The following is a 10,902-nucleotide window of genomic DNA, read 5'->3' as shown; positions in this document are numbered from 1 at the left end:
TGATAACCGTAGACCTCGACGTAGATCCAGTGACTGTAGCAGTAGAAACAGTAACAGTAGCGGTCTTGGGCACACTGGTTACCAATGCCGAGCAAGCACTCGACAAAACACTAGCAGGGTACTTGGTCAATCCAGCAGGGGTCGAGACAGCAGAAGCCACTGCACGCTTAGACAGCGAAGATGCCTTCAACGAAGGACTCGAAGAAGAAACCTTGACCGAAGAAGAAGAAGATGAGGAAGAAGACGAAGTCTTGATCTTCAAAGTCGTAGTAGTGGTAACAGTCGACACCGGAATCTTTGTGCTCGTAGCGGTGACATACGCGTTCAAATCATTGTAAGCCAACAAAGTACTGCAATATCCCTGCAGAGTAGAGTATGCGATTTCCTCCTTGGCTTGAGCGACGGCGGCGGCCTTGTTGGGTGTGGTGCCCGGGTTTGTGATGTTGCTGAAGGAATAACTGAATTGTACGGTGTAGCGGTCGTTGCCTCTCCATTGTTCGACCTTGGCGGCGTATTTGGAGGTCCAGGCACTGCTGTACATGGCGCAGTATTGGCCCAATGCTTGCGTGTTGTTGAGGAAGAGAAGATAGGTGTTGAAGAATTGGCATGTTTGGACGGGTGCGCCATCGGCAGGGGGGTTGGCGATGTTGTACACGTTTTGAGCGTTACAGGCTTCAGCACAGAGAGTGGCGTTGAAAGGGCCGGTAGCAAAGACTTTGGCGCCCATGTAGGTGTTGTAACCTAGGGCATCGTATGGTGCATTTATAGCTGCGTTGTTGAGGTAAGTGGCATCGGAGTAGCCAGAGGGAGCGGCGATGTTCTGGTTCACATAGCCATTCGAGCCAGCAAAAACAACCGAGAATTGCTCCCACTTGCGACCATAGTTGTTTGTGTTGCCCGCTGTAACCGGCCCGCCCCAGTACACGCAGCGGATTTGGGTCAGAGAGGCTGGGTTGGGGCAGGCTGTCTTGTCGGGAGTGTTTTTGGGGTCTCTTTCAAAGTAGATGTTGATACCCATGCAGCCCTTGATGGCATTGCCTATGCAAACATCAGTAAATTGAGGAGTCTGATAGGATATTAGCTCGTCAACATACACTTAGTAGCACAAGTCTGGGGGTTGTACTCCTTCAGATTGGTGAAGCCCATATAGCCATAGGCACTGCTACTGGCATTCAAGTTCTTGAAAGTTTGCACGTAACCAAAAGGAACGGCAGCACTATTGGCGGCATTTGCGTAGACAGGGTTTGCAGCGAAGGAAGCAGCATCATCCTTGGGGTTGGTCGTGACAGGTCCGTAACCAGAAGGCTCTGGTCCGCAAGCTGCACGCTTCACGATGCTAGGAGTCGAGGTAGCAACATCAGTGATGTCGACAGAGATCGAGGATGCAGCAGTGGCAGAGGCAAGAATGGCCTTGGTGTCGTATGTAACAATCTGATCGGGAGTTCCAGTAGCCTGAATGATAGTCGGTGTGGGGACGTTGATCATCAGATCAAGATCAATTTCCTGAGGGTTAGGGGCCGGCAGAGCAGCGACGACTGCCACGAGGGGGGGGATGAGGAAGGTCGAACGCATATTGAGACACCACAAAAGTTTGATATTTCAAGAATCTCTGTTATGTTTCTCCTTTATTGATGGGGAACATCTCGGCTTTTGTATCCAAACCTCGAAAGGTCGTCACTTCCATCGACTCTGCAAATATGCTCGCTACCGGCGCCTCCGTGTGGTTCCTAAGTGCCATGCATCACGAGCCATGGTTGTCAGCCCGTGATGTGTAGACTTGGCTCTATGCCACGATGGTCGTACCTTGGATACGACGTATGAGGCTGGAGGAGGAGCATCGATAACGCAATGGAAAAGTCACGAGGCGTCGTCTAAAACAGTTGGTCCTGAATCCTGCGAGCTTTGGTAAAAGTTTCGCAGGAAGGATACTTTGAGAACTCGCGTATAATCGTAGTGGTATAGTCGCGATGTGTTGGCATCTCAAGTTCCTGCTATTTGCGTGGCTTACAAGCTGAAGTTCAATTGTTTCGGCTACCACCGAACGTGTACAGCTGTATAGCGAGCGTTGGTTGTATGAGGCTGAATCTCGTACCTGAGAGACACCTGTCTTTGATCATGTTCGATCAACTTTTCGAGAAGTCTCACCTTGCCATGTAGTCATAGAAAGAATGGAAGTTTTGAACGTCTTGGCGAATTGAAAGTCAAAAGTTTCACGACGTTTTCGGACGGTTGCTAAACCGTTGTGGGTAAACGTCAAGCCACAACTTCCTCGTTTGGAACGGGTGAGCCTTATCGCTTCGAACTCAAGTTCATCCTCTGCTAATACATGTCAATGCTCCATGGGGATGTCGATAAAGTTGAAGAAGCGCATCTTGTTGGTGAGACATTGACATGCAGGAGCAGGGAGGTAATAAAGATTCAACTACGACCAACTATGGTCCGTGGCGATAGCTGAACTGACACACGAAGGATTGTTGCCTCGTGTAAGCTCTGTAAGCAGTAGCCCTAAGTTTTATGTCTTGTGGAAGCACATCTCGCGGCAAAGGTCGCAAAAGGTCCATCAACTTCGACTGTACAAGAACAGGTCGAATCGAATATCCTTCGAGCGGAAGAGATCTTCGGAGGCTCTGAGACCCATGCTCAATAGTGTATGGGGGACCCCACTATCTTTCTCTGCGTCTGAACCTATGCCTCCACCTCACTTTGGCCTTGTGTCCAACTCTCTTGACACTATTTCTAGGATAGTTAATTGGACTTTCACCTCCCACAAAGATCGCGATATCGTAGAGAATTGCTCCGACAATGGCACCGGTGATCGTTGCACACCAAGCACCATAGATCCACCAGCCGTCACTAAACATGTCGTGTCTACTGAAGCCAAGTGTGATCAGGGCTAAGCGAGGTCCCAAGTCGCGAGCAGGATTAAGAGCGGCACCAGTACTGGCAGAAAAGGCCATAGTCTCGATGGAAATTATCAATCCAAGAATGAAAGCGTTCATTCCTGCGCCAGGGGGTGCGTTGCTGTCATCACCCAAAGCCAATACAATGACACCGATGAAGGCTGTAGCGACAAACTCAGTAAGGAAGCCTGAAGCAGCATCTGCAACACCATCCATACGGTCGGTGACAAAAGAGTTGTAGACATCTGTCATTTGCTCCGGATTGGTTTCCAGATAGTTGAGGATACAGTTGCGATAGATGCCATATGCAACGAGCGAGCCGATGTAAGCCCCGATCAACTGGGCGACGACGTATATCAGGATCTTCTTTTTCGGAAAGCCACGGAAGACGTAGAGCATGATAGTGATTGCCGGATTGAGGTGACCGCCTGAGACTCCACCTGCTATGTAGATACCAGCCATTGTGCCAAATCCCCAAGACCAGGCCATAGAATCGTTTGAACCGCTGTTCGCAATATTGTGTGCGATGTTCGCACAAAGTCCGATCGTCATAAGGATGAACACCTGCATACGTTAGATTGTGAGATAAGGTGAGACAGACTCCCACGTGTGCTAAAGTTTGTCACTAACACTGTTGTAATGCACCATGATTTTCGAAAGTAAAGCTAGGTCCAAGGAGCGGACGTCAAATTGTCACTCTCTGTAGACGACGTGCTCTTTCTCAATATCATTGTGCATTTCAATGGGTGGAGTGATACGCATCGCCGCGGCTTGAGAGCCGAAGTGACAAGGTTTAGCACATAGGGAGAGAGGTCGGACTTGCAGCAAGAACTTCCGCAAGAGGTTCACGTAGCTTGGTCCTGGCGACCGCCCATAGTGTGTGATGATTGTGCTGCTCCTCCTGAATCTTGTTTGTCGACACGTGGTCGTTGACAGCTCGATCATGTGTAACTTTCATGTCTTCGTCATCTGTCTCTTCATCCCCTTTCTCATCATACTCGTCATTGTTATCTTGATCTTGGTACTGATCATGATTGAGCGGATTAACCGGTGGCCTTGGAATTCCCAACTCTCCTTCTTCATCTGCTTCCTGTGGAGGTGCAAGGTGCTGAAAAGGGCCAAACGGCTGTGTTTGAGACTCCTGGCTCATCTCCGAGGGTGGCTCCGATTTCTTGCCATACTTCTGAGCGTATTTGCGTTCTCTTTCTTTGGTCGCATCTTGAATGTTCTTGTCAATTTTGTTCAGGTTCAACTTTGGCCCGATGCCTTGCTCCATCTGAGAATCGGTGGGCTGCAGAACATCCTCGTCCTCGTCTCCTGGCCTTGGTCGATCCGCTTGGATCTCCTGATCTGACGGCTTCATTCCTCTGCGGATGATACGAGGCATAGGATCTGCCAATCCTCATATTGGCCGTACATTTCCAGGTTGGTCGTATGCAGGGTTGAGCTCTATATACCCAGGTTCGACATATGGTTGGTGTTGATTGTGAGTACGGCCATTGTTGTCATCATCTTGTAAACTAGGACCAGCAAGAGTGAAAATTTGTCTCCCATCTTGATCCCTGCCACTTGTGTAAGATTGTTGTAGCTGAGACTGTTGCGCCTGTCGTCTTGTCGAGTTTCTCTGTCGCAGTCCGGACGAAGCACGGCCAGCTGATCCCGATTGTGATGTGGGTGGTCGGTTGTTGTCGACGCTTCTCATAGACTCTCTGCTTTGAGAAGTTGACAGCCCGCTCAACGTTGCTTGATCCGAATCATGCCTTCGGCTGGTCGTATCTTCGTGCGGTATCATCGAACCCATGATCAATGTTTCGACACCGTATACCTTTCAAGTATGGTGTTAGCTACACGCCCTATACTTGACACCGGCGGCCGATAGAGAGATATCAAATATGGCGCCGAGACAGATCGTCAGAAAAGAAAGGAAGGTGAAAGAATGATATTCTTCTCTGGTAAGGGCCTCACCTCGGCCGATTAGGAACGAGGATAGGGAAAGATATGCCCTGCCTGCCTAATTCCATATGGAAGGATTCGGCCGCACTGAAAAAGGTGGTCACAATCGCGTCACAGAAAGCTGAGATCGAGTCTTTTCTGCTGAACATCTTGGCGAGATGTAGCACGCAGCACTTGCATCTCAACGATGTTGGACTGATGAGGCTTCGATCTAATACATGCGAGATACATATCGCTAGCCTCGATGACCGTTCTCAAGTGTTCCTGTCAATATGTGAAGATGAGGTCGAGGGGATGGTGCGATGATCGCCGCCGAGACCTCGGATGTCAAATCTTGGCAAATCGAGCTCGTTAAGAGCTGCACCCTGACAGCACGCATAACAAAGTTCTACACAGTCGTGTCCTCCACAGAGAGTACCAGCCAGAGATAGGGGCTCGCGGCAGATGATTGCAGCGACACAAAAAGCTTTTTGCGTCTTGACAAGCGGTCGAGAGCTAATCGCCGGTCATTGGGAGCAGAGAAGCATTGAAATCTGAAAGGACCGTCACCCTGTCACGATCAAAGACCTGGCCTTGAAAATCATTCGGGTATGTACAGCTGCAAGAGTGGCAGGCCTTAGTACGCGAAGATAGCTACGAGTAATCTATCGGCCAATTGAGATGTGTATCAACAACGCGATCTGATAGGTTTAGCTGCTGTTGGCTTGCACCCTTTCTGCCACGCAAGCTTCTGCAACATGCTCTCGGCTTGAAATTCATCACGTTTTCCTCTTCTCTACCCTGAGTCGTCGCTTGTCATCATCATGTGTTCGTGTTTACTGTTCAGCGGTTGTTGCTAGCTGTTGGAGAGGAAGAAACAAACGAAGTTCAACAGGGTCCAAAGTCTCAGGGTGTGGCGCACGCAAGACGCCGCTTCGTTCATGCCGATAAGCAGGCTCCCAGTGTTGACACCACTCACCACTGAAAACCGACCAATCTGTCTCAGTGAGAGTATCTCGGGTATCATTATTACTTCAGCAATCTGTACGACCATACATATTGACGAGGCCTGTTGGTGGTAAGCCATTGCATACGACTCAAGTTCGCATTGGGAACTTTTGGCGACGCCATTTGTGTGCTAGGGCTTCATTACCAGCACGTCGGCGAACGTGCCGGACATCCATAAAAGCTTTTGAACGGCAGGATAAGCATTCCTCCAAGACGCCCTCCAATTGGTCGGAGACATAGTTCGCAAACTGTTGTACAGAAGGATCACCGCCAACTGCAGATCATAGGATCTATCAGGTATAAGTGGTCGCGTGCCCTCTCAACGAGCAAAGCTGCTTCCTTGCGTTGCCTCTTGCCTGACTGCTCGAGAGAATTGCACGATTTTCCGTCCTTCTGCATCTACTTACCATCTGTGTATTCGCTGCTATTATCAGAACTCGCTTAATATCAGATTCAAGAGACACTCGGTCTTCTGCTTGATTATTCCCCAGAAGCGCGTTTTGACAGGATCGCCTCACCAGACAGATTTCAATCGACTACCCAAAGCGACAATCGAAACCCCATTGCGACTTTCAAATTCACGATAGCGACCTCGAGCATCAGACTCGATCCCGACACAGCCATGGAACGACCACTAAGCATTGAAAAGCATACCGGCCATACGCCCCCAGAAGCAGCACCCATCCAAGAGCAGCCAACCAATACCTCATACGAAGGACAATCACGCCCCGCGTACGACGAGACCGAGAAGTCAAGATGGGAACGTCTCTGGCCTGTCATTGCCTGTGGCGCTGGTCTCTTCTCTGACGGATATTTGAACGGTGTCATTGGTTTTGTATCCACCATGCTCGGAAAGATCTATCCCACCGCCTATGCATCATCACCTGCTCAACGTAACGTCTCTTCAATAACCTTCGCTGGTACGGTGGTTGGGTGCGTCTCTAGCCCAATGTGATACGAAGATGAAGTGCTAACAATGATTTAGCATGTTGATTTTCGGCTACACCTCCGACCACTACTCCCGTAAATGGAGTCTTTTCGCCAGTACAGTCATCCTCATCGCTTTTGCCGCACTTAGTGCAGGTAGCTACGGTGCTGGAGGTAGCAGTTCTGGTCTGTTCGCCGCATTGACTGCATGGAGATTCCTCCTTGGTATCGGCATTGGAGGTGAATACCCAGCAGGCAGTGTTGGCTGTGCCGAAAGTACCGGAGAACTCAAGAGCGGTACTAGGAACAGATGGTTTATTCTTTTCACGAACGTGCAGATCGATATTGGGTTTGTCGTGTCTGCTCTGGTGCCAATGATTGTGGTATGTTCTGATTATTTCTTTCACTCCACTCTCCGATCAAACTCAAAAGATTCCCCCTGTCAAAATGCATGATGCTTTTGAGATTGCTACAGTTGTCCGCAGAGAAGTGCTGCTTGAGTTGCCCTCAATGGACATGACCTTCAAAACAAAAACAATCTTGCATTTTGACAGCCATACCCAGAATAGATCCCGGCACACAAGAGATGCTACACAATTTGAACTCAGTCACTAACCCCCTCAATAGGTCCTTATTACAGGAGAGAATCACCTTCGCGCCGCTTGGAGAATCTGCCTAGGCCTCGGAGTCATCCCACCCCTCTCACTCCTCTACCTCCGTCTGAAACTCAACGAACCAGAAGCCTACCGCCGCGAAACTATGGCAAAAGCGAAGACACCTTGGCTCCTCGTCATCAAGTTCTACTGGTGGCGTCTCACAATAGTCTCGCTCATCTGGTTCATCTATGACTTTTCTGGCTACAGTTTCTCCCTCTTCAGCAGCACCATCGTCGATAACCTGCTAGGAGACAACTCGCCACTGTGGAAAAGTTTCGGCTGGACGACATTGATCTATCTTTTCTATCTCCCCGGCTGCATCGGCGGTTCCTTCGTCTCCGACTGGCTAGGTCCCAAAATGACACTCGGAATCGGTGTTTTGGCACAAGGAATCGTCGGTTTCATCATGGCTGGAGTTTACAGCTACCTAGCCCACCCTCAGAACGTCGCCGGTTTCGTAATCGTCTATGGCGTTTTTCTCGCCTTGGGAGAATTCGGACCTGGCGACAATATCGGCCTCATCGCATCCAAATCCTGCGCCACCGCTGTTCGAGGCCAATACTACGGTATCGCTGCCGCTATTGGAAAGATTGGCGCTTTCGTTGGTGATCAAGTGCTGGCTATCCTGTATAATCGCTACAAAGACACCGATCCCATCAAAGCGGGCCAATACCCGTTTTTCGTGAGTTCGGCACTTTGTATCTTGTCGGCGGGGATTGCGTTTTTCTTGTTGCCGCATATTGGACAGGATACTATTGATGAGGAAGATGTCAAGTTTAGGGCTTATTTGGCGGAGAATGGGTATGATGTTAGTCAGATGGGTGTGCAGAGGGAAAGTGCTGAACATATTGTTGGACAGACGGAGGTAGAGGGTGGTAATGAGGTTACTGAGAAGGTGTCAAAGGCTTGAGGAGCATGGAGTACAGTATTGGTCGTGACTGACGAGGTTTGATAGGAATCCGTAATATCAGAAAATTGAAAAAGGGGCTTCCCCTTGTGCTAAATCTGTCACTTCCAGCCATCTCTTGCGGCCACGTCTGAAGTCGTCTGGCATGTCAAAATGCACAATGTTTTCGAGATCGGTATAATCGTCCGCAGAGAGGCGCTGACTACTACGCTCTCAGTGGAGGCTTCCAAACAATGCTGAAATTGTGCTGTTGTATAGTTGTACGCGTGACAAAGTTTAGCATATGGAAGTTGTCTACGATATCCTCTGACAGTTCTTGACACTTTGAACAGTGGCTTTCAACACGGAAGCAAGTTGGTGGTCTCGAGACTAGCATCTGGGCAGAGATGAAAATGCATTTTTTACCGAGGCTAACAGGTGCGCGAAAGATACATTCGACGAGTCCCCGTGATGATGTGAGACTTAGGATGCAAGAACGATCAATGCTTGGAGCTTGGTTGTATCTACAAAGGAAAGCAGCGATGATCAGGTTGTGCTTGACCTAACTATCGTACTCATCATCGTCCTCGTCAAATGCATCAGGTATGTCATCGTCGTCGTCGTCGTCGTCCTCTCCCTCATCTTCCCCCTCTCCCATCTCTTCATCTCCGTCATCTTCCTCTTCATCTTCCGAATCTTCGGCCACCACATCACCAATCGCAGCACCCGTGTCACGTTTACCTTGATAGGCAAGCTCACAACCTTCCGGAATGTCCATGTCCAAAGCAATATATCGCTCACGTAAATCCCTGTCGGGATAATAACGCAAGAATTTCAGTTCTGCCCTACCAGCACGCTCTTGCGCTCTTGCATCATGGTCTTCTCGCTCCTCCTTCGTCAAATTTGCTAACTCTTGTTCCTGTTCTGCAATCCAGTCTTCGGTTCCCCAGATGTCCATGTCCTCGTTATGGTTGGATTCGTGTTGGTTGATGTACTCCACGATCTGAGTGGGTGTAGGTCGTAGATTTGGATCCCAGCGTTGGCAACGCCAGACAATTTCTCTGAGTTCTTTGCTGTATTTGAAGTCTTGGAACCAGTCGAAGAAGGGCTCGTTGGTCATGATTTCTGATTCACGATCCTCTTCATCATCCTCATCCCATTCGTTCTCCTTCACGCAATTGTCCAAGCGCATCATGGATTCTATGATTCGGCCGGTCTGCCAGACGTTGGTCCATGAGTCTAGGAACTCGCCAGGACCTTCCGATTCTTCATAATCGGCCGATTCCGGAGGGTGGTAACCAGTCGTATCACAAATCTTCAGCTCTTTGAGGTAGTTTTGCGGATCACCCTTGTGTGTAATGTGCGCGGATCCAAAGTCGGCGATCAGAGGTTTCGGGTATACTGGATATCTGGAACCTCTTGTTGAGTCGAGCAGTACGTTGGCCAATTTCATGTCAACTAAAACTGTCGCTTCATCTCGCTCAGTGCGTGCATTGGGCCGAACCTTTGTACGTCGATCAATCTCGACCAATGCCTCAGCAAGACAGGACAGAGTCCACCAGATAAATGCCTCGGGAATCGGTTTACGAACGGAACCGTTGTCTCCTGGAAGCTTGTGTCTGCTCACGAAGTTCGCGAGGTCACTAGCGTGCATCCAGTCCATGTAGGTACGCCAGTGAGTCCCCTTGGCGAGATCAGAATTTGTACCTTTCTTGAAGCCTCGAAGCGGCACGGTATTGGCAGAAGTTGACCCAGACTCGTCAGTCAACAACCCTTGTATGTACGCTTCCTTGAAGAATCTATCTTCCGCCCGGGCCTTGCCTGGCCTGGAAGGATCAACACCGAAGTCTAGTCCCTTGCGCACCAGCTCCTCATAGATACCTTTATAGGCCTTTGGTTCCACACTCGATTGCTTAGACCACATATCTTTGATGACCATACGATCGATGATTGTATTGGTTTCGTCGGTTTTGAACCAGACGTGGACTATGCCGTCTCCTCCCCCTCCCAAAAACTGACCACCTATCCATCGACCACCAACGGGAAGACCACTTTCATCATCATGTCCAGGATGCTCTGGCGGTGAACTCATAATTGGTGGTAGAAGGCTGTGCTAATGTCTGATGAGATGATTGCTGCATGGCCGTGAATTCATCGAGGACATGTTGTGCTATAAAGCTGCGCTGTACTATCTCGAGTCTTTGTTAACTCGACATACGACCGGATTCGGATGTCTTTCGTTCAAGTCATGGTCCAGACAAAGATGGTTGTGGATTTGCTCACACGGCTTTGAGAAGTAGAACAAAGCATGGCGACCACCCACATTTACCTTTGGAGTTGACCAATTTGGAGAGGGAGAATCATCGAGCGACATGATTATGGTAGGCGGTCTCGGTACCTGCAATGCAGCATGCCAATTTGCTGTCGGTATACAATACAGTGATTTGGTCAGGGCATGAAGTGGACTCTGTGTTGTTGCTTTGAACCTAGCGAATAGTAAGATGGATGATCCATGCTAGAATGATTAGGCCAAACACTCTAGTATGTTTTCATAGAGCTCAGCTGTTACCGCTTGATGGCGAGTCGTTTGGTG

General features: G+C 49.3%; 5 protein-coding genes across 5 annotated transcripts; 1 reads left to right on the top strand and 4 right to left on the bottom strand.

The window, feature by feature from the left end:
* Positions 1-409: 409 nt before the first annotated feature.
* Positions 410-1,527, bottom strand: M438DRAFT_246168 (uncharacterized protein; the record flags this gene model as incomplete). The annotated part of the gene is made up of 2 exons (XM_029899590.1): positions 410-1,038; positions 1,095-1,527. Coding segments are annotated over 2 exons (1,062 nt in total), but the record flags the coding sequence as incomplete, so codon positions are not given.
* Positions 1,528-2,663: 1,136 nt separating this feature from the next.
* On the bottom strand, positions 2,664-3,452 carry M438DRAFT_268656 (aquaporin-like protein; the record flags this gene model as incomplete). The annotated part of the gene is made up of 1 exon (XM_029900272.1): positions 2,664-3,452. The coding sequence occupies one exon, from the start codon at positions 3,450-3,452 to the stop codon at positions 2,664-2,666; it is 789 nt and encodes a 262-aa protein (XP_029763529.1).
* A 129-nt stretch (positions 3,453-3,581) lies between these two features.
* Positions 3,582-4,574, bottom strand: M438DRAFT_167084 (uncharacterized protein). The gene has a single exon (XM_029899089.1). It carries the CDS (start codon positions 4,285-4,287, stop codon positions 3,694-3,696), a length of 594 nt encoding a protein of 197 aa, XP_029763528.1. The 5' UTR covers positions 4,288-4,574; the 3' UTR covers positions 3,582-3,693.
* Positions 4,575-6,082: 1,508 nt separating this feature from the next.
* Positions 6,083-8,372, top strand: M438DRAFT_343699 (MFS phospholipid transporter Git1). The gene is made up of 3 exons (XM_029905042.1): positions 6,083-6,773; positions 6,826-7,150; positions 7,395-8,372. The coding sequence occupies exons 1-3, from the start codon at positions 6,463-6,465 to the stop codon at positions 8,331-8,333; spliced, it is 1,575 nt and encodes a 524-aa protein (XP_029763527.1). The 5' UTR covers positions 6,083-6,462; the 3' UTR covers positions 8,334-8,372.
* Positions 8,373-8,703: 331 nt separating this feature from the next.
* On the bottom strand, positions 8,704-10,897 carry M438DRAFT_343698 (uncharacterized protein). The gene has a single exon (XM_029905041.1). The coding sequence runs from the start codon at positions 10,399-10,401 to the stop codon at positions 8,872-8,874; it is 1,530 nt and encodes a 509-aa protein (XP_029763526.1). The 5' UTR covers positions 10,402-10,897; the 3' UTR covers positions 8,704-8,871.
* Positions 10,898-10,902: the final 5 nt, after the last annotated feature.

This window comes from Aureobasidium pullulans (genome assembly GCF_000721785.1).
Source record: "Aureobasidium pullulans EXF-150 unplaced genomic scaffold scaffold_4, whole genome shotgun sequence".
In the NCBI taxonomy this organism is placed as follows: Eukaryota; Fungi; Ascomycota; class Dothideomycetes; order Dothideales; family Saccotheciaceae; genus Aureobasidium; species Aureobasidium pullulans.
Note: the sequence above shows the minus strand (reverse complement) of the source record. Positions and strands in the feature narration are given on the sequence as shown.